This window comes from Neomonachus schauinslandi, chromosome 11, assembly GCF_002201575.2.
Source record: "Neomonachus schauinslandi chromosome 11, ASM220157v2, whole genome shotgun sequence".
Lineage (NCBI taxonomy): Eukaryota > Metazoa > Chordata > Mammalia > Carnivora > Phocidae > Neomonachus > Neomonachus schauinslandi.
This window is the reverse complement of record NC_058413.1, coordinates 37,169,474-37,194,659: the sequence shown is the minus strand read 5'-3', so window position 1 is coordinate 37,194,659 and position 25,186 is coordinate 37,169,474. Positions and strand designations below refer to the sequence as shown.

The following is a 25,186-nucleotide window of genomic DNA, read 5'->3' as shown; positions in this document are numbered from 1 at the left end:
CTTTCATGAGAAGTATCAGTTACTCTTTGCATTGTTCGTTCCTCTGAAGCAGTTTTTATGTTTGACTGGATGTTTAATTTTGCATGGTATTGTATTAGAAATGAGATACATGTTAAAATACACGTTAAGATACCTGTGTACTAATGGCATGCAAAATTCCCATAAATTCTCATAAATTTTGCATGGTATTGTATTAGAAATGAGATACATGTTAAAATACATGTTAAGGCACATGTTAAGATACATGTATACTAATGGCATGCAAAATTCCCATAAATTCTCCCAATATAGCTTAATAGGCAGTGCCTCGTTTGAGTGCAAGGCCTAGAAACGTGATTAAGTAGGAATTGGGTTTTCTTTAGCCATAAGGAAGGGTAGATTGTAGATGGTTGTAGGGTAAATACAGATTTGTATCAGATAGCCTATGGGAATGTGATAAATTTGATTATAATGCATTCAACTTTAGCACTAAATTGCTTATCAAAAGGACTGCACTTGATCTAATTAATTTTCAAGTTACTGTTTCTCTTGTTCTGTCTGGTTTTCCTGTTAGTGAGTCATCTGCCTCACAGATTCAAACTAGCTATCCCTATCTTTTTCTTGCGGATGAAAAACTGAGAGGGGTTCATCTTGCTCTTTCGTTCGGTATTCTTGTGTAGATCTCATGAACTGGGGATAGTGAAAGAAGACCCTTGAAAAGGGTGATCACATTTCACTTGTTTTCATGGACTGTAGTATCTGCAGAAAAATGTCAAGTTTGACCACGTAAAGTCTTTGCTGTATTACTTTAGAGCTTGTATAAGTGTCTGTAGCCTTCCTCTTAAGATAGTATCAGGGAGCATTCCTTCATTTATTCAATAAATAGATAGAGTAGGCACTTATTTTGACTAGCACTCTTCCAGATACTAGGGATACTGACAGAAGATAAGATAGAGGGGCGCCTGGGTGGCTCAGTCGTTAAGCGTCTGCCTTCCGCTCAGGTCATGATCCCAGGGTCCTGGGATCGAGCCCCGCATTGGGCTCCCTTCTCAGCGGGAAGCCTGCTTCTCCCTCTCCCACTCCCCCTGCTTGTGTTCCTGCTCTCGCGATCTCTCTCTCTGTCAAATAAATAAATAAAATCTTTAAAAAAATTAAAAAAAGATAAGGTCCCTGTTTCCAAGATTCTTGCCTCTGGTAGGAGGAGACAGTCAATCAGGAGAGCACCAAGACAATTTTGGAGACTTACTTGGTTTGATAAAAGAATAAGCTAAGTGAGGATTGGTTAGTAGCTACTTTATATAGGATGGCCAGGCAAGGTCCAGGAGACCATGGAGCAGATGCAAAGATGTTGTGGGTGGGGGTTTTATTTCCTGCATTCTCAGCAGATAATTGGTGGTTGTAGCAGTTAGGAATTCCAGGCACAACTTGCGGGTCTAAGCGTTGGGCTCAGAGTACCAGAAAAGATCAATTCCTTCATTCTTGGCAGGGAGGTCTGAGAAAGTAGGCTTAGCTGGGACCAGAATCCTAGAGACTCCAGTGGGCAGGGAGGCACATGGTCCTACCTTCAAGTGCTGGAGAGTAGGTCTAAATGGGTCATCTAGGTGGGGAGGTTCTCAGAGATTGGTAAAGAACTAACATACAGGGGTGCCTGGCTGGCTCAGTCATTAAGCGTCTGCCTTCGGCTCAGGTCATGATCCCAGGGTCCTGGGATTGAGCCCCATGTCAGGCTCCCTGCTCACCGGGGAGCCTGCTTCTCCCTCTCCCACTCCCCCTGCTTGTGTTCCCTCTCTCGCTGTGTGTCTGTCAAATAAATAAAATCTTAAAAAAAAAAAAAAAAAGCCATACAGGGCAGGCAGGGTATATATTTTAAAAGGGATGTATGAGGGCAGTCTTGAAGTAAGAATTTAAAGTGAGGGCCCCTGCTCACTGAAGCCATCTTCATTTTCCCAGAAACCTTTCTGAGGATTGGCTAAAACCAGTTCAGGTCCCAAATGGTCCTCAGAATGTGTCTGGTACTGGACTGAGCAAAAGTGTTATAAAAAATGTCCTATTTTACTCCTATAAAAGCAGTGTATTTATTGTTATTGCTTAGGTTATTGTGTATCTAAACACAATGTAATAAGCAAATCCTCTACCTCTCTTTTGAGTCTTTCTAATCTTACATAAATTTAAAAATTCAAGTCTTTTGTTTTTGTTTTTGTTTTGTTTTTAAAGATTTTATTTGAGAGCACAAGCAGGGGTATGGGCAGGCTGGGGGAGAAGCAGGCTTCCCGCTGAGCAGGGAGCCCGATGCGGGACTCGATCCCAGGACCCTGGGATCATGACCTGAGCCGAAGGCAGACGCTTAACCATCTGAACCACCCCGGCGTCCCTAATCTTATGTAAATTTATGATGAACTTTGAACAAAAGTCAAATTTGTTAAATGTCAAAGAACTTGTTACTTTGGAAGGATGTAAAAATCCTAAGATGTTTGCTTAGGGTGCTCCTGGGTGGTTCAGTCCGTTTAGGGTCCGACTCTTGGTTTTGGCTCAGGTCATGATGTCAGGGTCTTGAGATCGAGCCCTGCCTGGGGCTCCAAGCTCAGTGGGGAGTCTGCTTCTCTCTCTCTGCTCCTCCCCTTGCTCTCTCGCTCGCTCTATCTTTAAAAAAAAAAAAAGTTTGCTTGGAACTTAGAATAATGTCGAAAAGTTTGATATATGGCTTGAACAAATTAAAAGAAGCCAATGAATATTTTAAACCAAGATGAAAATACTGAAATTTTAGGATGCCTTAGAAAATGTTTTGTCCAGAAATTGTTTTTAATCTACAGTTCAGTATCTAAGTTGTCAGTTTGCTCCGTAACTGAAGAGGTTAAACAGCAACAGAAATGAATGCTGTTAATTCCTTTGGGTTCTTTTTTTTTTTTTTTAAATTATTCACTTGTTCTAGCTTTTAAATTTGTAAGTGAAAAGAAATTTGGGACTATAAAACTTTCAAAGCGGAGGAAACTTATGACAAAGTAGATACTATGTTCTTGAATTTTGACATTGACATTGCACATCTTTAAATACACTCGGTGTGACAGGTGATGTCCTTCCTTGAAACTGTATCCCGAAGCGCAAGCAGGCATCTAAGACCCTGGTAATCCCATTGCAATAGATTCCGCCAGTGGTCTGTAATGGGTCATGTGACCTGTGGAGCTTTGCATTCTCAGACACCTGTGAGTTTAACAGAATGGTGGTACCTACTAGGTGCCAAGGCATTAAACATATTTCATTGAAGCCTCAGGGCAAACCATACCATCATCAGTAATAGTTCTGTTTTTTTAGTTGAGGAAGCTGAGGTACGGAGAAATAACTTGATTAAGGTCATATAGCTAGTAGAATACAGAACTAGAATAGAAATCCAAATCTGTTTTGTTCTGAATTCATGTCTCTGCTCCACCACGCTATCTCTGGTATCTCTTGGCCTTGTGTGCATGAAAATACATCAGTCCTCTTTGATTTTCAGTGGGACGTATTAGGGCAAATAATGGCTGGAACTACAGAAAATCCTCTCTCTCTCTCAGTGGGTTAACATAGAATTTTATTGCTTAGGTAGCATGCAGTTACGTGTATCTAGCTGGCAGGTAGCCTTTCCATGTCATTTAGGAATCTAGGATCTTCCATCTTGTTTCTGCCCGCCTCTTAGTTCTCTATCTTCTCTAGTCACCTGAAAAAAGGTGGAGGGAACGTTGAAAGATGCTTGAGGGAGATATTTTTGGGGAAAAGGCAGGCCTGGAAGGGTTGCACCTCCACTCACATGACCTGGCCACCCTTAGCTGTGAGGTCGGCTGGAAATGTAGTGTAGCTGTGTGCCCTGGAGGAAGAGAAAAGGGGCTTCTGGGAGAGCTAACCAGTGTTGGCCACATACTTTGGCACATGAACTTGTTTTCTGCTTCCCTTCCTGATGACTAAGTCAAGTTAGGAGTTTTAATTTGAGTGAGTAGCACAGATTTGGGGGTCTGGTCTCAAATATAGCTTAGCAATTTACAAATTGCATAACCATGGGCAAGGTATTGAACCGTGCTGCGCCCAGAACACCTACCTGATGGTAGTGTTGTGAGGGATAAGTGAATTAATACATGGAAAGCCCTCCACGTGCAATGCTTGGCACACACTAAGGGCTGTGTAAATGTTGGCTTTATGTCTGCGTGTCAGCTCCACTTTGGTTTTCATCCAAAAATGTGCTCCGGTGTTCCCTTCTTTGGAAAGTCTTCTCTGATTATGACAGACAGAATTCTGATTTTCCTTTCTGCTTGCATAGATCATTGCACTTCACTGAATGATAAGGTGTGTGCCTGTGGGTTGTCTTTCTGGCTCAGGCATTTGACCTGAGGAGAGGGACTTGGCCATATTAGTTTTGCTGTGTGTGTCCCCGTAGCCAACACCGTATCACATTGTAGATAATCTGATATTGATGTGAAGGAAACCTCATTAACCAGAATATTAGAATATCAAGTTTCTATTTCCTGACCACACAGGAAACCAAGGAGTTCATTGCATTAGCTTTGACTTTTCATCTGACTTGATGGATACTAGATTTAAGTGACAGATCACTGGGCCTTACCTGCCTGTCCGCCTGAGCCAGTCCACATAAACCGTAACCCAGGGGTCAGGCCTTCTGTCAAGATTGTGTTTGTCTGGCATGTCGGTGGTATAACTCCCTTTGTAAAGGAGGTACAGATAGGGATGGGAGAATCTTATTTCTTAGCTTATGATGTGTTACCGGCATTAATCTGTGCAATGCTCCTTTTGTTTCATTCATTCATCTTTTAGTCATTCACTTTTTCCTCCCTTTTGCCCTTCCCATTCCTTTAGGAAAACACTACCATGGGCCTTATGTGAGTCTTTAAATTTGTAGGTGTCCTTGGCTAGTAGATAATTGTTTTGAATGTGTGTATTTTTAGTTTATATGTATTACAGACCCTCTTGCTTTTTTTTTTTACTGTAGTCTCAAAACTATTTTAAAATAATTTTAATCTTACAGGAAAGCTTTCAGGATGGCACAAAAAACAATCCTGCACTCGGCCCAGATTCTGTTTTCTCTCTGCACGATGTGTGTTTACATGTGTCTGTATTTCTACATATTCACATTGTTATTTTGAAGCCTTTGAGAAGAAGTTGCAAATATCAGGACTTTACCCCTAAATACTTCAGTGTGTATTTCCTAAGAGCAAGACACTTCAGTATATATGACCAGTTCTCAAAATCAGGAAATTGAACATCAATACAATACTAGTATATAATCTACAGTTCAAGTTTCACCAATTTTCCCACTAAAGTCCTGCATAGGATTTTTTTTTTCTGTCCCCAGCTCCAAACCAGGATCCTCCCTTTGGTTTCTTTTAATTGGCAAATATTCCTCAGTCTTTGCTTTTTATGACATGGACATTTGAAAGAGCACAGGCAATTATTTTGTGGAATGTGCCTCAAATATGGTTTATCTGCCTTTTTTTTTTTTTTTTTAAATCAATTTAGTTAACATATACTGTATCAGTTTCAGGACTAGAATTTAGCGATTCATCAGTTGCATGTAACACTCAGTGCTCATTACATCATGTGCCCTCCTTAATGCCCATCCCCCAGTTACCCCATCCCCCCACCGACCTCTCCTCCTGCAACCTTCAGTTTGTTTCCTAGAGTTCATATAGGATTCCTCTGTGTGGGTATTTATTTTATTAACACTGTTTCTAAGCTCTCTCCATTTTGCTGTGTCTGGATCCAGCTCGTTGATTCCGCCTGCTACCTGGAATTCTCCAGTGAGGTTGGTCACTTGGAGTGAATTGTTGGCTGGGGTGGGGTGGGGGGAGGCAGCAGCCAGCAGATTTTCGTGGCATCAGAAGGGATCCTGATGGGGGCTGTGTGACCCCCGAAATCATACCCCTTTGACACAGCCACGAGGGCACTGCCCTGCTTTTGGGGCTGATGGTTGAGAAAGCAAACATCTGAGGCCCACTATTTCTAAGGCAGAAGGAGCATTTATACTTGGGAAGATAAGGCATGTTAGAAAGTTGATTTTTTTTTTTTTTTGATCCTTCATGCACTTAATAAACATTAACAGCCTACTCTGCTCATTGGAGCTCACCTTCTGGTATATTTAAAACCAGAAAGCATTGAAATTGAAAGCTCTTCTCATTCCGACAGATGCAAATGTTTTAAAATGAAAGGTTCAGATAAATAATTTGACAGTATTTTCAATGTATTAGTAAAACAACCTCACAGAAAATTAAGCTTCCGCCTCTTTACCTAAATACAGCGATTTCCATTTCTTTCTGGTCTCCTCTGAAATTCACCAACGGGGAACATAATTTTTGCATCCTTGTCTCCGTAGTTCATAAATAATTTTACATTCTACTTTCCTCCAGTGAAGATTATTTTGTCTATACTTTCCCATATTTCATAACCTGCATATTTGTCACTCTTAATGACTGTAGTAAATTACATCAAGCTGATCTATAACTTATGCATTTCACTTTTGTTGTAAATTTGGCTTGTTTCTAGTTTTTTGTGAATATTAGAAAAAACCCCTTTTAAAGGAAGTGTATATAGCAGCTTCTTGGGTTAAAGCAGTTTTGACAATGATTGTTTCATCTAAAATTGTTCATTCTAAGCTGTGAAAGAGTTTGTGTTCCTGTGGAGAAAACATAGCCTGTCTTTTTTTTTTTTTTTTAATTTTTTTAATAAAGATTTTATTTATTTATTTATTTATTTGACAGAGAGAGACACAGCAAGAGAGGGAACACAAGCAGGGGGAGTGAGAGAGGGAGAAGCAGGCTTCCCGCTGAGCAGGGAGCCCCATGCGGGGCTCGATCCCAGGACCCTGGGACCATGACCTGAGCCGAAGGCAGACGCTTAACGACTGAGCCACCCAGGCGCCCCTTTAGCTGTCTTTTTAAGGGAGACTTATATTGCCTTGTTTATGTTTTGAGCCTCCATTTATAATGAGAGGACAATTAGTACAGATGGATCGAATACATTTAGAGCTTTCTCCATTGAATACCTTGCAGTATTGTTAGGAAACAGCACTTTTCCAGTGGGGAGTAAGAGTGATAGGCAGTGTGGCTAAGCTACAAGGCTGCAGTGCGGCTTTGACACAGTGGGTGGTCTCTCAGTTCTTGCTTTTTTCTCACTGGCTGTGACACAGTGGGTGGTCTCTCAGTTCTTGCCTTTTGAGAGCCACTGGAGGAACAGGTAGCTCTTTGGCAGGTGGCAGTCAGTTCCCTTCCAGCATGGAGGTCTGATGAATTTCCAGACCTTTGGAAATACCTGGAGCTGACTTCTCCTGTAGCTGCTCTGAGCAAGAACTGAGGAGAGCAAGGAACGGACGGGCCATCAGGAGTTACTGAAATTCCGCGATGGTCTCTATGGCACCCCGTCCAGAATCTTCTGAGCATCTAATGACAAGTTCAATTCTCAGGCAAGCTTCTCCTTCCCCTTCTCAGCAGAGGAGGTGTTGAGAGGCACTTGCTAGGGGTGAGGTGAAGGCTGGTACCTGGTGGTTGCAGGGACTATTTCTAAGGGGAGCACAAATCTCAAGATCTGTGACTTGGTAGGGCAGAACAGTTGAGACTATTCAATTGTTGAGTAGTTTCAGGAGATACCTTCAAAGATCCTGGGGCTGTTTTATCCTCTGTATTAGTTATGTCTTCATATATCTTGTGAATATTTTTTTCATATATTGGACTTTCTTTTTTGCTCCATGAGGGCAGGATTTTGGATTTCTGGTTGATGGCTCTGTCTCTTGTTACCTCATGTGGAGCTTGGAGCCTAAAAAGTGCTCAGTAAATATTTGTGGATGGGATGATTTCAGTTACTTGATTTTGTAGACTAAGCATATTACCATATGGGCAACTGCTCACTTGCTGGAAGGAGTATAGCAGGTTACTGTAGAAATGGATAGGGGCCAGAGAAACCAAAGCCAGGGAGGAGTAGAGTGCAAAGGGGAGTGCATGGGCTTTGCAGCCAGGCAGATGGGGATTCTCATCCCAACTTAACTGCTCCCTGTCTTAACTTGTGGTTGACCCATTTATGTTCTCTGAACCTCAGCGTTCTCATCTGTAATGTAGATCAAACCACTTTACTCGCAGAGTAGGCATAAGGGTCATTGCTCAGAGCAGACACTTAAAAATGTTACCTTTTTCCTCCTTTCCCTGCTGAAAAGGTGAAAATAGAAAGCCAACAGAGGCCCAGTTAATGTGTCCAAGTGTTGTCAAGAAGTACATCTCTACGTTCATGTTACCTATCATCTAAAACATGCCCTATACTGCCTCCATCTCTCTATACCAGCAGCTAATGCCATGAAGACTTCAAACAACATGCCAACCTTTTGGTTCTGTTTTGAGCAAACTCTTTATTAATAATTGTTCTTTATCCCTACAGGATTTATGAACGTGTGATTGACCCTCCTGAAACCAACCTTCCCCCAGGAAGCAACTTATGGCTTGGTCAACGCAACCAAAAGCATGGCTTATTCAAAGTAAGCACTTCTTTCTACTTCTGCCGTGTGCTTTTCTATGTGCTTGACATGAATAATTGTCAGAACAATTCTATGAAGTAGGTCCTTTGAAACTAGACAGGCAAGTGACTTGTTCAAGGTCACACAGTTCACTGTACTGCCAAGTATGGATGATGCATAATGTAAATGATCCTCTTAATGTTTCTTACTGACCTAGTTTTGAGAGGCTTAAGATAATCTTCAAATTGGTTTCCATTCTCAGAATCTGGCGGTGTATAGGCAACAAGTCTCAGCTTCCGTGAGCTTTGGTCTTCTTATTTATAAAGAAGGTAATACAACAACTACACTGTTGTACTTTATAGAAACAGGACACAGTGATAAAATGAAGAAGTTAAGAATATGAAATTTTAAAGTCTTGATCTTCAATAGAATGGGTGACTTTTGCATTGGGCAATATGGTAAAATAGAGGTTTTAAAAAAATTCCGCTTCAAAATGCCTATAAATGCTGGATTAAACAGAACAAAAATCTTTTAAGACCCATTATTGCACTTACAAGAAAAAAAATTCTTAGAGACCGAATACATGGAGAAAAGTGAAAACCAGAGCGATATCTGCCATTACCGAGAAGTTGGAAACTTAAGTTTCTTTCCTGTTATTCCAATTTGATTGAGATATAATTGACATATAACTATGTAACTTTAAGACGTGTAACTGTTTGATTTGATATACTTGCATATTGCATTATGATTACCAACAGTGTTAACTAACACCTCCCTCTCCTCACATAATTATCAGTGGCTTTTTTTTTTGTCATGAGAACATTTTAAGATCTACACTCTTGGCAAATTTCAAGTACATAATACAGTGTTATTCACTGTAATCACCATGAATCACCATGGGTACCTTAGATCCCCAGAGTTTACTTGTAATATAACTGAAAGTTTGTATACTTTGACCAGCATCTCCCCATTTCCCCTAACCCCTTGCAACCAGCATTCCACTGTCTCTGTGAGTTCAGGTTTTTTTATATTCTACCTATAAATGATACTGTGCAGTATCTGTCTTTCTCTGTCTTATTTCCCTCTGCATAATGCCCTCAAAGTTGATTCACGTTGGAAATGGCAGGGTTTTTTCCCTCATGGGTGAATACTATTCTATTGTATATATCCAACAACTTTTTTAGCCATTCATCTGTTGACATATACTTAAGTATTTTCCATGTCTTGTCTGTTGTGAATGATGTGGCAATAAATATGGGGGTAAAGATCTCTTTGAGGTAGTGATTTAATTTCTTTTGGATATATACTCAGCTTAATTCCCCCAGATGTGGGATTGCTGGATCACATGGTAGTTCTATTCTTAATTTTTTGAGGAACTTCCATAGTGGTTGTACCGATTTACGTTCCCACGAACAGTGTCCTAAGGGTTCCTTGTTCTCCACACTTGTTATTTTTCTGTCTTTTTGATGATAGCCATTTTTACAGATGTGAGGTGATCTTTCTTTGTCGTTTTGATCTGCCTGATGACTAGTGATTTTGAGCACCTTTTCATGTATCTTGGCCATTTGCGTGTCTGTGGAAAAATGACTATTGAGTTCCTCTGCCCATTTTTTAATCTGCTTTTTTGCTATTGTGGGAGTTTTTAAATATACTTTGGATATTAGGGACACCTGGGTGGCTCAGTTATTAAGTGTCTGCCTTCAGCTCAGGTAATGATCCTAGGGTCCTGGGATCGGGCCCCGCATCGGGCTCCCTGCTTAGCAGGAAGCCTGCTTCTCCCTCCCACACTCCCCCTGCTTGTGTTCCCTTTCTCTGTCTCTGTCACATAAATAAATAAAAATCTTAAAAAAAAAAAGTGTGTATACACACTTTATATATATAAAAAATATATATTTTATATATATAAAATATTAAACTTTTGCCAGATTGCTGATTTGCAAATGTTTTTTTCCCATTCCATAGGGTCCCTTTTCATTTTGTTGATTCTTTCGCTGTGTAGAAGCTTTTTAGTTTGTAGATCTACTTATTAATTTTGGATTTTATTGCTTGTGCTTTTGGTGTCCTATCCAAAAAATGATTGCCAAGACCAATGATGCCAAGGAGCTTTTCCCCTGTTTCCTTCTAGAAGTTTTATGGTTTCAGGTCTTGTGTTTAAGTTTTTAGTCCATTTCAAATTTTTGTTAGTGGTGATACAGTAATCCAACTACTTTGTATGGTTATCCCGTTTTCCCAACACCATTTGTTGAAGAGACCATCCTTATTGAATATTCTTGACTTCTTTGTCAAACAGTAGTTGCATGTGCGGGGGTTTATTTTTGGGCTCTCAATCCTGCTCTATTGGTCTCTGTGTCTGTTTTTTTTTTTTTTTTGCCAGACTGCTTTGATTACTGTAGCTTTGTAGTATACAGTTGGCCCTTGAACTAAAAGGGTTTGAATTGCATGGGTCCACGTACATATGAATTTTTTTAATGCAGTGTGGTACTGTAAATCTATTTTCCCTTTGGATTTTAATGTTTTCTGTATATAATACATATAGTGTACAAAATATGTATTGACTGTTTATGTTACTGGTTAGAAATTACAGTCAACACTAGGTTATTAGTAGTTAAGTTTTGGGGGAGTCCGAAGTTACATGTGCATTTTTGACTGCATGGAGGTTGGTGCTTCTAACCTCTGCACCGTTAAAAAGGTCTAACGTAGTTTGAAATCTGGAAATGTGATGCCTCCTGGTTTGTTCTTCTCTTAGCATTACTTTGGCTATTAGGAGTCTTTTGTGGTTCCCTACAAATTTTAGTGTCTTTGTTCTTTTTTTGTTTGAAAAATGCCCTTTAGATTTTAAGGATTGCACTCAACTTACAAATGGCTTTGGGTAGTGTGCACATTTTAACAGTATTCTTCCAATCTATGAATATGGGATATGTTTACATTTGTTTGGGTCTACTTCAATTTTTTCATGAAAGTTTTGTAGTTTTCATTGTACAGATTTTTCTCTTCCTTGGCTAAATTCCTAAGTATTTTACTCTTTTTGATGCTATTGTGAATGGGATTCTTTCATTTTTCAGATATTCCATTGTTAGTATATTAAAATGGAACTGACTTTTGTATGTTGATTTTTGTATCCTGCAGCTTTACTGACTTAAAAGTTTTTTGGTGGAATAGTTAGGATTTTCTATATGTAAAGTCCTATCACCTGCAAACAGACGATTTTACTTAGTCCTTTCTGATTTGGATGCCTTTATTGCTTGTCTGATTGCTCTGATGAGAACTTCTGTTACTATGTTGAATAGGAGTTGGTGCCTTTGCATTTTTTTTCATCTTAGAGGAAAAGCCTTTAAACTTTCACTGTTGAGTATGATGTTAACTGTGGGCTTGTCATACATGGCTTTTATCATGTTCAAGTATGTTTCTTTGCCCAATTTTTGTCTTTTTATCACGAAGTTGTATTTTGTCAAATACTTTTGCATCTATAAGATAATTGTATGTTTTTGTTTTTTTTTTAAGATTTTATTTATTTGACAGACAGAGAGGGAACACAAGCAGGGGGAGTGGGACAGGGAGAAGCAGGCTTCCCGTGGAGCAGGGAGCCCAGTGCAGGGCTCGATCCCAGAACCCTGGGATCATGACCTCACCGAAGGCAAACACTTAGTGACTGAGCCACCCAGGTGCCTCAATTGTATGGGTTTTATCTTTCTATTGGGATGTGTCACATTTATCGATTTGCATGCATTGAACCATTTTTGCATTTCAGGGATAAATCTTGCTTGATCATAATGTGTGATCCTTTAATGTGCCCTTGAATTCAACTTGCTAAGTTTTTAATTTTTACATTTATATTCATCAGGGTTATTGGCCTGTAGTTTTCTTGTAGTATTACCTGATTTTGGTATCAGGATAATGCTAATCTCTTTAAATTAGTTGGGGATTTTGGGAAAACTTACTCATTTTGGGGGAGGGGTTTGAGAAGGGTAGTTGTCAAATCTTATTTAAGTGTTGGGTAAAATTCACTGATGAAGCCATTTGGTTCTGGGCTTTTCTTAAAAAAAATATATATGTATATATATAATTTACATAGAACAAAATTCATTCCTCTAAATGTACAGTTTTGAGTTTTGGAAAATTGATATAGTCATGTAAACACCATCATAGTGAAGATAAAGGACCATTCTCTCACTTCCCAAAATCCCCCTTTTGTAATGCTTTTGATTCATCTCATCCTCAGTGTCCAACAACTACTGATCTGATGTCTGGCCCTATAGTTTTGCCTTTCCCAGAATGTTCTATAAATCATGTATGTATGTATGTTGAGATTCACCCATCAGTGATTCATTCTTCTTATGGTACTCTAATTTTGTAGTATGGAGGTACTACAGTGTGTTTATCCATCCCTCAATTCATGGACTTTTAGGTGGTTTTGCAATTTGGGCATTTATGAATAAAGCCACTAAAAATACTTGCATACAGGTTTTCGTATGAACACAAGTTTTCTTTTGGGTATGTAGAAGTGGGATTGCTGGGCTGTACATGAAGTGTATGTTTAACTTTATAAGAAAATGCCAGTGTATTTTCTAAGTTGGCTGTACTATTTTGCAACCCCACAACAATGTATGGAAGTCCCAGTTAGAGCCTTAAATTTCAACAGTCTGGGTGGGATGGGAGGAATGTCTTAGATCTCATACAACATTGGAAGATGGGGCAGAAACTTCGGAAACAAAGCCACAACCTAGGAGACTATAACTCCAATGAAGGGGTAGGCAGAAGAGTCTACTACTTAGCCATGGGAAGCAATCCAGTAGGTAGTCTTTCTCCACCTCAGTTTCACATAGGAAAAAACAGTTCCCTGGGGAGAATTTGAAACCATAGTCCTGGCATCATGCAGCCTTGAAATTTGGGTTTATTTTGCTCCTGAAGCTCAAGAAACTATCTTAAAGTGGTCCTTGGTTGGGAACCTTGGGATTCTGGATGAAGAAAATGACCTTTGGGGAAGGTTTTCTTCTATGCAAACCTAACAGGATTCCCAGAGATTAAGTTCATGTAAATAGGATTTTTAAGCCATCATGAGTAGGGGTTTGAAGGAGCAATAATGAATTAGCCCTCAAAGGGCTACAGAAATTGGAATTACAAGATAAAGAATTTTGAAAATCCCCATGTTTTAAAGTGTTTAAAGAAACAAAGTAACAAATGTGTGAGGACTAGAGAGTATAAATATGATGAAGGGAAAACCAAAAAGAACTTCCAGAAATAAGAAATACAGTTATTGAAGTGAAAGAGAAAACCTCACTGAATCCACTAAACGGTAGATTAGGTACAGGTGGGGAGAGCATTTAGAACAGAAAATATTGTCAAAATAATTACCCTAATTATAGTGTGAAGATAGGGAGATAGGAAAGCCCTTGTAGAGAAGAAGTACAAATATAGACAAAGAGGTTATAGATGTTTTTAATGTGTGTATATTCATACATATATATTTCAAAACTCCAGAAGGTTATAGAAGAGATTATAGGTACTATTAGAAGTAGGATGGCTAAGAATTTTCTAAAATTGATAAAAGATATCAATTCTCATTATTTCAGTAGTGTAGTCAAAGTGTATATTAGCTATTGCTATCTCTCAAGAAACTTAGCAATTTTTTAAGTTTCTGAGTTTCTTTAGGTCACAGTTCTTCATGTTGATTAGATGATTTTTCTGGTCTGGCTCTGCTGATGTCTACTGGGCTCTCGTGTGGTCAGTGGTCATTTGACAAATCAGCAGGAGGCAGGATAATTTAAGATGGCCTCTTCACATCTCTGGTAGTAGGCTGGCTGTTGACTACTGTATCTTGGTTCTCCTGCATGTGATCTCTCATTCTCTAGTGGCCTAGAGGCTCTTATTCACATGATAGTCCTAAGATTCCAAGTGTAAGAAGAGAGCAAGCTCTAGCGTATTATTGCTTTTCAAGGTTCAGCTTGCCTTATCATGTTTGCTAATATGTTATTGTCCAAAGCAAGTCATAACCAAGAGCCAAACTCATAGTCAAGGGGTAAAGAAATAGATTCCATCTCTTAAAGGACTCTGCTGTATCACATTGTAAGGATATGGATACAAGGAGGGGAAGAATTTTGGACCATTTTAATCTATTACTCAAGTAAGATAAATAGCCACACTTAGATATATTACTGGAATAGTAGAATCCCAAAGACCCAGATAAGATAGTAACAGTAACCCTGAAAAGGTAAATGTTCCAGAAAAGAATAACATAAATTGAACAGCTGGCTTTTAATCAGTAAAAGCAGAAGCTAAATGATAATAAAAAAAAAATATTTTCAAAGTTTTCAGGGAAAATAACTCCCAAATGTAGTAGCATATACCCAGCTTAATTATCATTTGAGCATGAACACGAAATAAGAATTTATGGACAAAACTCTCAATTTTATGACTAAGAGATCCTCATTAAAGAAACTTCTTAGAAGAAAGATATAAAATACAAGGGGAATTGGTGAACGAATGGAGAATATACATGAACCTTAATCATTGATTAAATAATGCCCAATTTTGGGGGCACATGGGTGGCTCAGTTGGTTAAGCGACTGCCTTCGGCTCAGGTCATGATCCTGGAGTCCCGGGATCGAGTACCCCATCGGGCTCCCTGCTCAGCGGGAAGCCTGCTTCTCCCTCTGACCCTCCCCCCTCTCATGCTCTCTGTCTCTCATTCTCTCTCTCTCAAATAAATAAATAAAATCTTTAAAAAAAAATAATGCCCAATTTTGGAAAAAATTAAAAATATTAGACAAAATGATGATGGGGTTATCTGATTTAAAGTACTCTAAAGCCTTGTATTCCAAAAATGAATACAGACATTGGCTAGCTTTAGACTAAGTTCACATGTTAAAAATTTAAACTAACATCAAAATAATAGAAATATTACTTCCGGATTTAAGTATTTGAGATTAAAAAAAAATGTTCTGGGGCGCCTGGGTGGCTCAGTTGGTTAAGCGACTGCCTTCGGCTCAGGTCATGATCCTGGAGTCCCAGGATCGAGTCCCGCATCGGGCTCCCTGCTCGGCAGGGAGCCTGCTTCTCCCTCTGACCCTCCCCCCTCTCATGTGCTCTCTGTCTCTCTCATTCTCTCTGTCTCAAATAAATAAATAAAATCTTAAAAAAAAAAAAAAGTTCTATCAACCCAAAATAAGCAAGAAGAGAAAAAGTTAGACACAATTCCAGTTCATAATATTTACTATCAAGTGATTTACACTTAATGGTTAAAAGTGTGAGTACTGGGCGCCTGGGTGGCTCAGTTGGTTAAGTGACTGCCTTCAGCTCAGGTCATGATCCCAGGGTCCTGGGATCGAGCCCCACCTCGGGCTCCCTGCTCGGCGGGAAGCCTGCTTCTCCCTCTCCCACTCCCCCTGCTTGTGTTCCCACTCTCGCTGTGTCTCTGTCAAATAAATAAATAAAATCTTTAAAAAAAAAAAAAAGTGTGAGTACTGTATTGGATTCATACTAACTTAAGTCCTGATGTATATTGTTTATACTGAGGCAATTAAAAATGAAGATGCCACCTTTGCTTTTGCGGCCATTGCTGAAGCTCCACTGGCCAAAATGAAGTTCAGTCCCTTTGTGACTTCTGGCTGGAGTGCGAACCGCAACAGTGCACCTTCCCACATTCGCAGTAAGGTTATGTCTTCCCTCCAAAAGAGCTGAGACAGAAGTACGTTAGTGCGATCCGTGCCCATCTGAAAGGAGGATGAGGGACAGGTTGTGTGAGGACACTACGAAGGTTGGCAAACTGGCAAAGTCATCCAGGTTTACGGGAAGAAATGTGTCCTCTACACTGAATGAGTGCAGCCAGAGAAGGCAGAGGGCACAAATGTCCCCGTGGGCATTCCCCTAGCAAGGTGCTTATCACTAGACTAAAACTGGACAAGGATGGTAGAAAGGTCCTTGAACAAAAGCCAAATCTTTCCTCGTAGGAAAGGAAAAGGGCAAATACAAGGTAGAACGAATTGAGGAGGTGCAGGAATAAAGGAATCTTTTTTTTTTTTTTTTAAGATTTTATTTATTTATTTGACAGAGAAAGACACAGCGAGAGAGGGAACACAAACAGGGAGTGGGAGAGGGAGAAGCAGACTCCCTGCTGAGCAGGGAGCCCGATGCGGGACTCTATCCCGGCACTCCAGGATCATGACCTGAGCCGAAGGCATTCGCTTAACCAACTGAGCCACCCAGGTGCCCGGAATAAAGGAATCTTAAATAAAAACTGAAAACAAGCGAGGATTCCTAAGTGTTGATAGTGAAGTGGTTAAAAAAAAGAAACAGACCAGACTAAAGGAAGCTGTAGAATGCTCTGGCATTATCACACTTCAAGGCCCCCAAATTTACCACATAATATTACCATTTTTTATTTAAGATTTTTTAATATTACCATTTAAAAGAGGCATACACCTAATATATAACCTGAAAGTCTACATTGCAGCATTACAGAATACTCTGGAAGGGATGGTCTTTTCACTACAGGGTCCTAGGTCAACTGAATATCCCTATGAGGAAAGAGCTAATCTTGACCTCTATTGCACACGACACGCAAAATCAATTCCAGGGGATTATAGACCTAAATCTGAAAGGTAAACTAGTAAAGCCTAAAAAGATAGCATAGGAAAATATCTTTATGACCTTGATGTAAGAAAAATAATTCTTAAATGAGACATAAAAGCAGTAACTAAAAAGAAAAAGGTTGATATATTGGAATATGTTACAATTTGCAACTTTTTCTCTTTTTCAAAATATGTAAAAGGGCATGCTCTAGAATGGAAGCTATTGAAAATATATCCTATGAAGGCAGAAAAGGCAAATTCAAAGAATAAAACAGCCAACTTAGGATGTTAGCAAATGGAAATCAGAATAAACCTAAGAAAGTAAAAGGCATGAGAACATTAGCATATAAGAACAGAAATGAGAATAATGAGTAGAATATGATAGACAAGATCAAGAAAAACACAATTTGGTTATTTGAAAAGACAAATTGAAGTTTGAGCAAGAAACATGAGAAAAAAATAATAAACCAAATACTGTGAATGCTAAAATGGTAATCACTAATTTTTTTTTTGAAATGGAAAATTAGAGAAAAATGGGCAATTTCCTAAAAACATATGGATTATCAAAATGGACTTTAGAAATGAAAAAAAGGTATTCTAAAGGATTCATGACACGAAATCTCCATCAGTTAGCTTTCAATGCATAACAGAGGGACTCAAAGCTTAATGGCTTGAAACAGCTTACAATTTTGTGCTTTGGCACTTTGGCCTGGGCTGAGCTGAATGATTCGTCTCTTCTGAGTGGCTTCACTCATGTATTTTTGGTCAGCTGCTGGTTTTCTGGGGGCTGGCTGGACTGGAATGGACTTTGCAGGGATGGCTCATATCTGCGTCATGTGATCTCTTATTTTCTAGCAGTCTAGCCCAAGCTTGTTTACATGGTGGCTGATCAGGATTTCGGGAGCTGGAGCAGAAATGTGCACAGTCTTTTGAAGCAGAGGCTTGCAACTTACACATTGTTATATTGCTGCATTATATTGACCAATGCAAGTTAAAAGGCCAGATTCAAGGGTATGGGAAATATTTTCCATCTTTTTGAGGGGAAATAGTACAAATTCTCATTGCACAGGGCAGCAATCCAGCAAAGAGCAAAGGATTGTGACCATTTTTCACAATTTACCATGTCTCTCCACCAAATAACTACTGGGTTCAGACAGTTTTACAGGGGAGTTCTGTCACATCCAAGGAAATGATTCTAATCTTACGTAAATTCTTATGGAGAAGAGAATGAATGAGAACACTATCTAACACCTTGATTTCCAAAGTGGACATGGATTTTATAAGAAAAGAATTGTATAAGCCAATGTACTATTGAACACAGATTAGATTAAAAATTTTAAGGAAAAAAAAAAAAAAGGGTAGGGGGCAAGCCAAATCTAGCTGTGTGTATCTGCATATGTGAGAGAGACCAAGCTGGTTATTTCAACAATGCAAATCCATTTTTATCAATAGACTAATAAAATTCACATTAAACAAAAATCTATGGTTAACTAAAGAGGCACAAAAAACACTAGATAAATTCAGTACTGACTCATGATAAATTCTTAGCAAAATAGGAATAGAAGGAAATTTCATTAAACTTGAAAGTGTGCATAAACACACAAATCATTTATGGTTTAAATATTAAGAAAATTCCTGTTAAAATCTGGAATCCAACAAGAAACTGTATTACCATAATTTATTTTCAAAATGGTACTATAGGTCCTTCTGGGAAGAAACAAAAAAACAAAAACCCCAAACCAGCCCCACACAAAAAACCCCCCAAAAAACAAAACCTTAAGGACTATAAAAAAATATAGTTCTTTATAATTTTTGTAATTATCTACAAAGAAAATAGGATTCACAAATTATTAGAATTACTAAAGTTCAGAAAGAGTGCTGGATGTAAAAATTAAAGGCAATCAGTTGCATTGCTGAAAAAAGGAGCAACAAAAGTGCTGTTAAATAGAATATTTCATTTATAATATAAAAAAATTAGCACTTATGAACAAATCAAGATAGATGTATAACCATTATGGAACAAATTAAAAACTTTATTAAAAATCATTAGAGAAGACCTAAATGAGGGCAGGTGGGAGAGGAAGGCTTAAAAATCTCACTTCTTCCCAAATTGATTTCTTGATTGAGTGACCTTGTAATAAATTCCCAAGAGGATTTTATTTTCTGATGAAACTGGCAAGCTGATTTTAAAATTCATATGGAAGAGCAAAGACCAAGAATAATATTTCTGAAGATGTAAAAGGAATGACTTTTTCTTTCAGATATGAAGGCTTATTATATAAGGTGATAGCACTCAACAGTTTGATCTCTATGCGAGGGTTGGCACATGAACCAAAATAATAGCATGCAGAGGCCAGGAAGAGACTCTACACGTAAAAACTTGGAAATTTGATACATAACTGAAGTGGCATTCCCGATCTATGAGGAAAAGATGTATTCCTCAATAAATGGTTAGAAAAATTATTGACTTGACTATTTCATGTATATACTAATTGATGTAACTGATTTTTGTGTATAGTGTCAGGAAAAGCTTTAATATATTTGGAAACAATACACAAAAATCAATTAGGATTACAATTGAATTAAATGCCTAATTGTGAACTTTGTGAGTTTCAGAAGACAACATGGGAAGCATATGTTTATGATCTCAAGGTAGAAAAGAATTTAAGCAATAGTAACTATAAAGCCGTTGAAGAGAATACTGAGAAATTTAATATACAAAACAAGTTTAATAGGTTTATCAAAGATCTTGGCAACCAGATCAATGAGCAAAGAATGATATCCATTAAAGAATTGCTAAAATCAGTAAGAAGCTCATAACTGAATAAGAAATCAGGCAAAATATATAAAAAGGCAGTTTTCCAAAGTGGAATAGCCAATGAATTTATTAAAAGGAATTCAATTTCAATTGTTATTTTGGAAATGCAAGTTAAAAGCATTACAAAATACCATTTCTTACCCATTAGCCTGGCAGAAGGGAAAAAGAAAATCTGATGATGTTATGTGTGAGCGAGGTTAATTGAGCCACTGTGGTGGAAACGTGAATTGGTAGAAACACTAAGAGGGGAAATGAGTTTTTGTATAAAATTTAAGGTGTGTATATCTCATGACAGAGGACTGCAACCTCTATACACATTGAAGAAACTTTCAGTCATGTACCCAAGAAGATAGAATGTACAGTCATCATCACAAGAACTTTTAATTTCAAAAACTGTGGGGAAAAAGTTGTCTACCGATAGGATAATGTTTAAACTGTAGTAGAGTCATAAACACTAAAACTGAAATTGAATAAAGTTGCAGGAGAAAACTAAGGTATGAAATAATTGAAAAATGCAGAACATTTCAGGAGGTGCCTCTGTGACTCAGTCAAGTGTCTGATTCTTGGTTTCTGCTCAGGTCATGACCTTGGGGTCCGAGATCAAGCCCTGGGTCAGGCTCTCCACTCAGTGGAGTCTGCTTTCTCCTTTCTCCCTCTGCCCCTCCCCCCACTTGTGCTCTCTCTCTTTCTAAAATAAATCTTTAAAAAAATACAAAACATTTCAATATATTATTTATACATCCATATATGTAAAAAAATGCATGAGAATAAGCACTAAATTCACAAGTGTTTACCTCTGAGGAAGGAATGGAAATTTGGGATGGGCACTCAGAAGGCGTCAACTATAGTGATGTTTTAGTTCTTAAGCTGGGTGGTATATTTATAGGTATTTGCTTTATTTGGCTTTCAATCCTTTTGTCATAAATACTCAAGCATGTCATTTTCAGGGTGGTAATTCATGTGTATATGTATGTATGTGTATGTACACATCCATACCCGTACATACCCATATATACACACATGGTTTTTCCATGTTCTCTTATTTTCCATATCTCTAAGATTCAACAAATTTGTCCAAGATGTTTTAGTTCCAAATTGGCTCACATTTGATGCTCTTTCTTGTTTTGTAGCTAGTTACTTCTTGGTGAAGCTACACTTTTCTTGGGGGCCTTGGGTCTGTAACGAAGGGTAGCCTGGGTTTCCAACCCCAGAAAGACCTCAAAATCACATTAGAAGATTTTAAAATTCAAATTCCTGTGCCTACTTTGACCACTCATTGAGTGTGAACTGTAGAGCCCAATAATTTGTGTATTTTTAAAGGACTTTCTTACTGATTTTGATCGAAGGCTCAATTATGAGTGCTCTGACCTGGTGACATGTGTTGATGGTCTAGATTAAGTTTTAACTTGGTCTCCAGAAAGATCCATGAAATGTAATATATGGTTGATAATTAGTTTCTGTGTTAGTGACTTCTTAGATTAGGGGCTCTCCAACTTAGTGCATCTGAGTCTCCAGAAGGGCTTGTTAAAAGATAAGTAGCTGTATGCCGGCAAAATGGCACAGCAGACAGCTAGCTCCAAGCTTCTGTCCCTCCACAGAAACATCAAAAACAAGCAGGAATTGTCAGAACCAACTTTTGTCAAAATTTAGGAAAATAGTCAAAGGTTTATAGCAACGAAGTGAATTCTCAATCAAGAAAAAAGCAACATTAAAGTAGTGGGAAAGCTTTGTGGAATTTCTACCTACCCTTCCCTCATACTGGTCTTAGCTCAATGGCTGTCTCAATGTCAGTCCACGTTCTCAGTGTGGGACAGTGGTCCTTGTTTCTGGAGGGAGCAGAGCAAACCTTATCTGCAAATTATTTGGTATGTCTGTTCTGTCCAGGACTGCCTGAAGGACTGATAGAAGACACTTGTCTAACTCAACTCTCCTAGGTCAGGAAAGTGGCAGGTGTTGCCTGAAAATATTGCAAATATGACAAATACTTTGCAGTCCCCTGGGACAAAAGAGTACAGTTGACATACATAGACCCCTAAGCAAGGATGAAATCTGAGGGGAGAGATTCTTTGGGCAATTATGGCATTTAATAGCACCCGTGCTTAGAAAACCCACATGCATGCCCAAAGCAAGATGCATGTTCAGAAAAGACCAGAGAAAAACCCTAAGCTTTGTCTTTGGGATGATCCCCAGGATCAGTGCAAGCGTGGCTAAGTACTGAAGGAGGGAGGCTTCCAGTATTTCTCTCCCTCTGGCCTTCCCTCTTTCTGTCTGTCCCTCCCTTCTATTTCCCGCCCTCTTTCCATCTCTTCTCTCCATCTTCCCCTCCCTCTCTCCACCTTTCCCCCCCCCCCCTTGCTCTGGCATTCAAGGAAATCTATCTAAAAACCATCTGAACACAAGCTCAGGGATAGATTGACAGATTTCAGTGACCAGATATGACAAGGAATATAGTCTCTGTAAAAATAATTGGGAAAGTCATTCAACAAATGCACTACTACAGCATTCAAATAAAGAAAAACTAAACAAAAACCCAGGAAACCCTGGGGAAGGGAGAGAATTCTATCTCTAGATCTCAGGCCACTACAATATTCAAATAGCCAGTGTTCAAATAAAATCACAAGGCAAATAAACAGTAAGGTATTGCTATTCACAGGAATAAAATCAATGGACAAAAACTATACCTGAGGAACCCCAGACATTGGACTTACTAGGTAAGATTTCAAAACAACTATACTAAATGTGCTCAAAGAGCTAAAGGAAAAACATGGATGCAGAACTAAGAAGTTAGGAAAATTAAAGTAGTGGGAAAGCTTTGTGGAATTTCTACCTACCCTTCCCTCATACTGGTCTTAGCTCAATGGCTGTCTAGATGTCAGTCCACGTTCTCAGTGTGGGACAGTGATCCCACACTGAGAACGTGTTAAATGAGCATATCTTTGAAGGGACAGGAATTACAAAAAGGAACCAGACGGATAGTCTGCAGCTGAGAAGTACAACTGAAATAAAAAATTCACTAGAAGAAAGCAGATTCAAACAGGACTTGAAGATAAGACCGTTGAAATTAACTGGTCTGAGCTGTGGAAAGAAAAATATGGATACAGGGAGGGAAATCCGTTTGAAATCATTCTACCACACGCTTTTCCACTATGACTCCTCCATTTCCTTCATCACTTGTTGTGGTCCCAGTACAAGCAGGGTTGGCTTTATGGGCACTGGACTTGGGCAGTGCCACAGGGCGCTGAATTTAGAAGGCTCCGTGATCAGCTTCGTTCTCTGCTGTTGCTATCTTCAACTTTTCAATAATATTTTGAACAAGGGACTCGGCAAATTATGTAGTTGGTCCTGAGTAGAACTTATATATGGGTGTTTATTATTGAGGACACTCTATAGATTGTAAGCTTTACCAGAGTTAGAACTGAGTCTATGTTGTTCAGCAAGTACTTAGAATAGTACCAGCTATGTGGTTCGCAGACCGTATACTCTTAAATGGAACATATCAGCGACAAATCTGTCATTTTATTGGTGGAATGGCAAAGTTCTCTCATAAAGGTAATGCAGATTATATAAGAATATATATTAAAAGCACCTGACACCTAGCTGTTTGCAACATGCATCTTGTCCCTTACTTGGACAGGATGTATTTAATGCTCCCCATATGCTGAACATTGCCTTGTAGAAGTTATTGGTGCTTTTCCTGCCTTTGAGGGACTTCTGTTTCAGTTGGGAGTTTGTGATGAAAAGGGGGAGAGCAGTTAGTCCTATTACTCTGGCTTGCTGAGCGTGTGATTCCTTGTAGATGTCAGGCACCTTGTCCTTAAGAGCCCAGGTACCTGATAGAGGCAGAAAACACAAGGGGTGTTCATAGACTTGGACAATCATTTTGCTGCAGAGGTGGGTTGTAGGTAGTAGAAGAATACTGACAATTACTGAGTGCTTCCTGTGTTCCAGATCTTGTGTGGCTCTACATAGATTATCTCCGTTAATGAGGTTTCACCCGCAGAGCGTGCTAATGAGGTAGCTATTATCCCTTTTGTATAGATGAGGCAATGGGACTTGGGGGTTGAACAACTTGTCAGTCTCCCATAGTTTGTAAGTGATAGAAATGGGATTTAAACTTAGCTCTTCTTAAATTTCAGAGTCTATGCTCATTCATTCAGACATTCAGCATGTTTTTTAGGGGCTTACTTATAGTGTACTAGTCACTGTGTTAGATGGTGGACACATTGCACTTCACCATGTCCCACCGAGGAGACACACCTTGTCTTTCCCTGGAGCTCCCCCCAAAAGGAATAGGGGGTACCAGTGAGAAGCCCCAGAAGGGGGTTGGCAGTTCCACACTGCTCCTCTGGGGAACAATGTGATTCTCCTTGCTGTCCAAAAAGAGGAGCCTCAAGAAATGGCTTTTTTTAAGGAAGTTTTTGAAACTCCTTTCCCTCTTAGAATTTTGTATGTCAGCCAGTGCACTTCTGGCCATCCTTTGGTGAGATGACATGGGTAGGGGAAATAGGTCAGTGTCTCTTTATGGAAATTATCTGGATCCATCCAGTGCTGCAAAACTCTGCTTGCAAAAGAGGCAAGCACCTCTAAGTGAGACTTGGCATATCTTCAGGCTCTTAATATTTATCTTGGAGAAGCTGCCTCCTGGGTCCAAGAACCACACCGCCTTTCTCCCTCCAGAACTAAATATGCTTATGATGTGTATTCAGGTTAAAATAGCATCATTCTCTATTTTAAATATTAATATGTTATTTCATAGGCAAAGTAAAAGCAAAAGTCAGCTCACTTGTCAAACCTAATTTCTGGGCCCTGATGGACCTTTATGGATGGCACAATAAATGTGCTCCTGGTTAAAGAGAGAGGGAGGGAATTAAGCTTGGTGCCTGGCATGTGAGCCTTTAGCATTGGGTGATTCCCATCAGAGACCCAGAACAAAAGGTGGGGATCTCTTCACTTAAGAATAGCAGCTGTCTGAGAAAATAGCTGATCAGTGGTGACAGGCTTATCTGAATCTTTTGATTGTCAAAGATTTTCATCATTGAGGTGATTGACTACTGCTCAGTTTCCCTTTGATAGATTCCAAGCCGATGATGCTGTGATTTTTCAGAGGGTAAAGAAAGAACAAGTTGAGGTGAATCACAGTGAGTTACAGGTTGCTTGAGTGGTTTGAGTGTTCTTATATAACTTCCATTCTAAAGCCATTCACTGAGGCCAAGATAGCCTCTTTGTTTCTGTCTCTCTCTGTCCAGTGAATTTGGGTCTGAAACCTTTCCCTTACCTGGACCTCACTGTCTCCTTAACAGCTGAGCTGTCACTGGGAAGTGAAATTGGTTACAATTTTTTTTTTTT

General features: G+C 39.1%; 1 protein-coding gene across 3 annotated transcripts in view; it reads left to right on the top strand.

The window, feature by feature from the left end:
• The window catches only part of NELL1 (neural EGFL like 1), an 805,269-nt gene that overhangs the window by 148,394 nt on the left and 631,689 nt on the right, over positions 1-25,186 (top strand). For all 3 annotated transcript variants that reach the window (XM_021685858.1, XM_021685859.1, XM_021685857.1), the window contains one exon: positions 8,380-8,476. In XM_021685858.1, the coding sequence (XP_021541533.1) occupies positions 8,380-8,476 (97 nt within the window). The remainder of the gene's footprint in view (positions 1-8,379; positions 8,477-25,186) is intronic.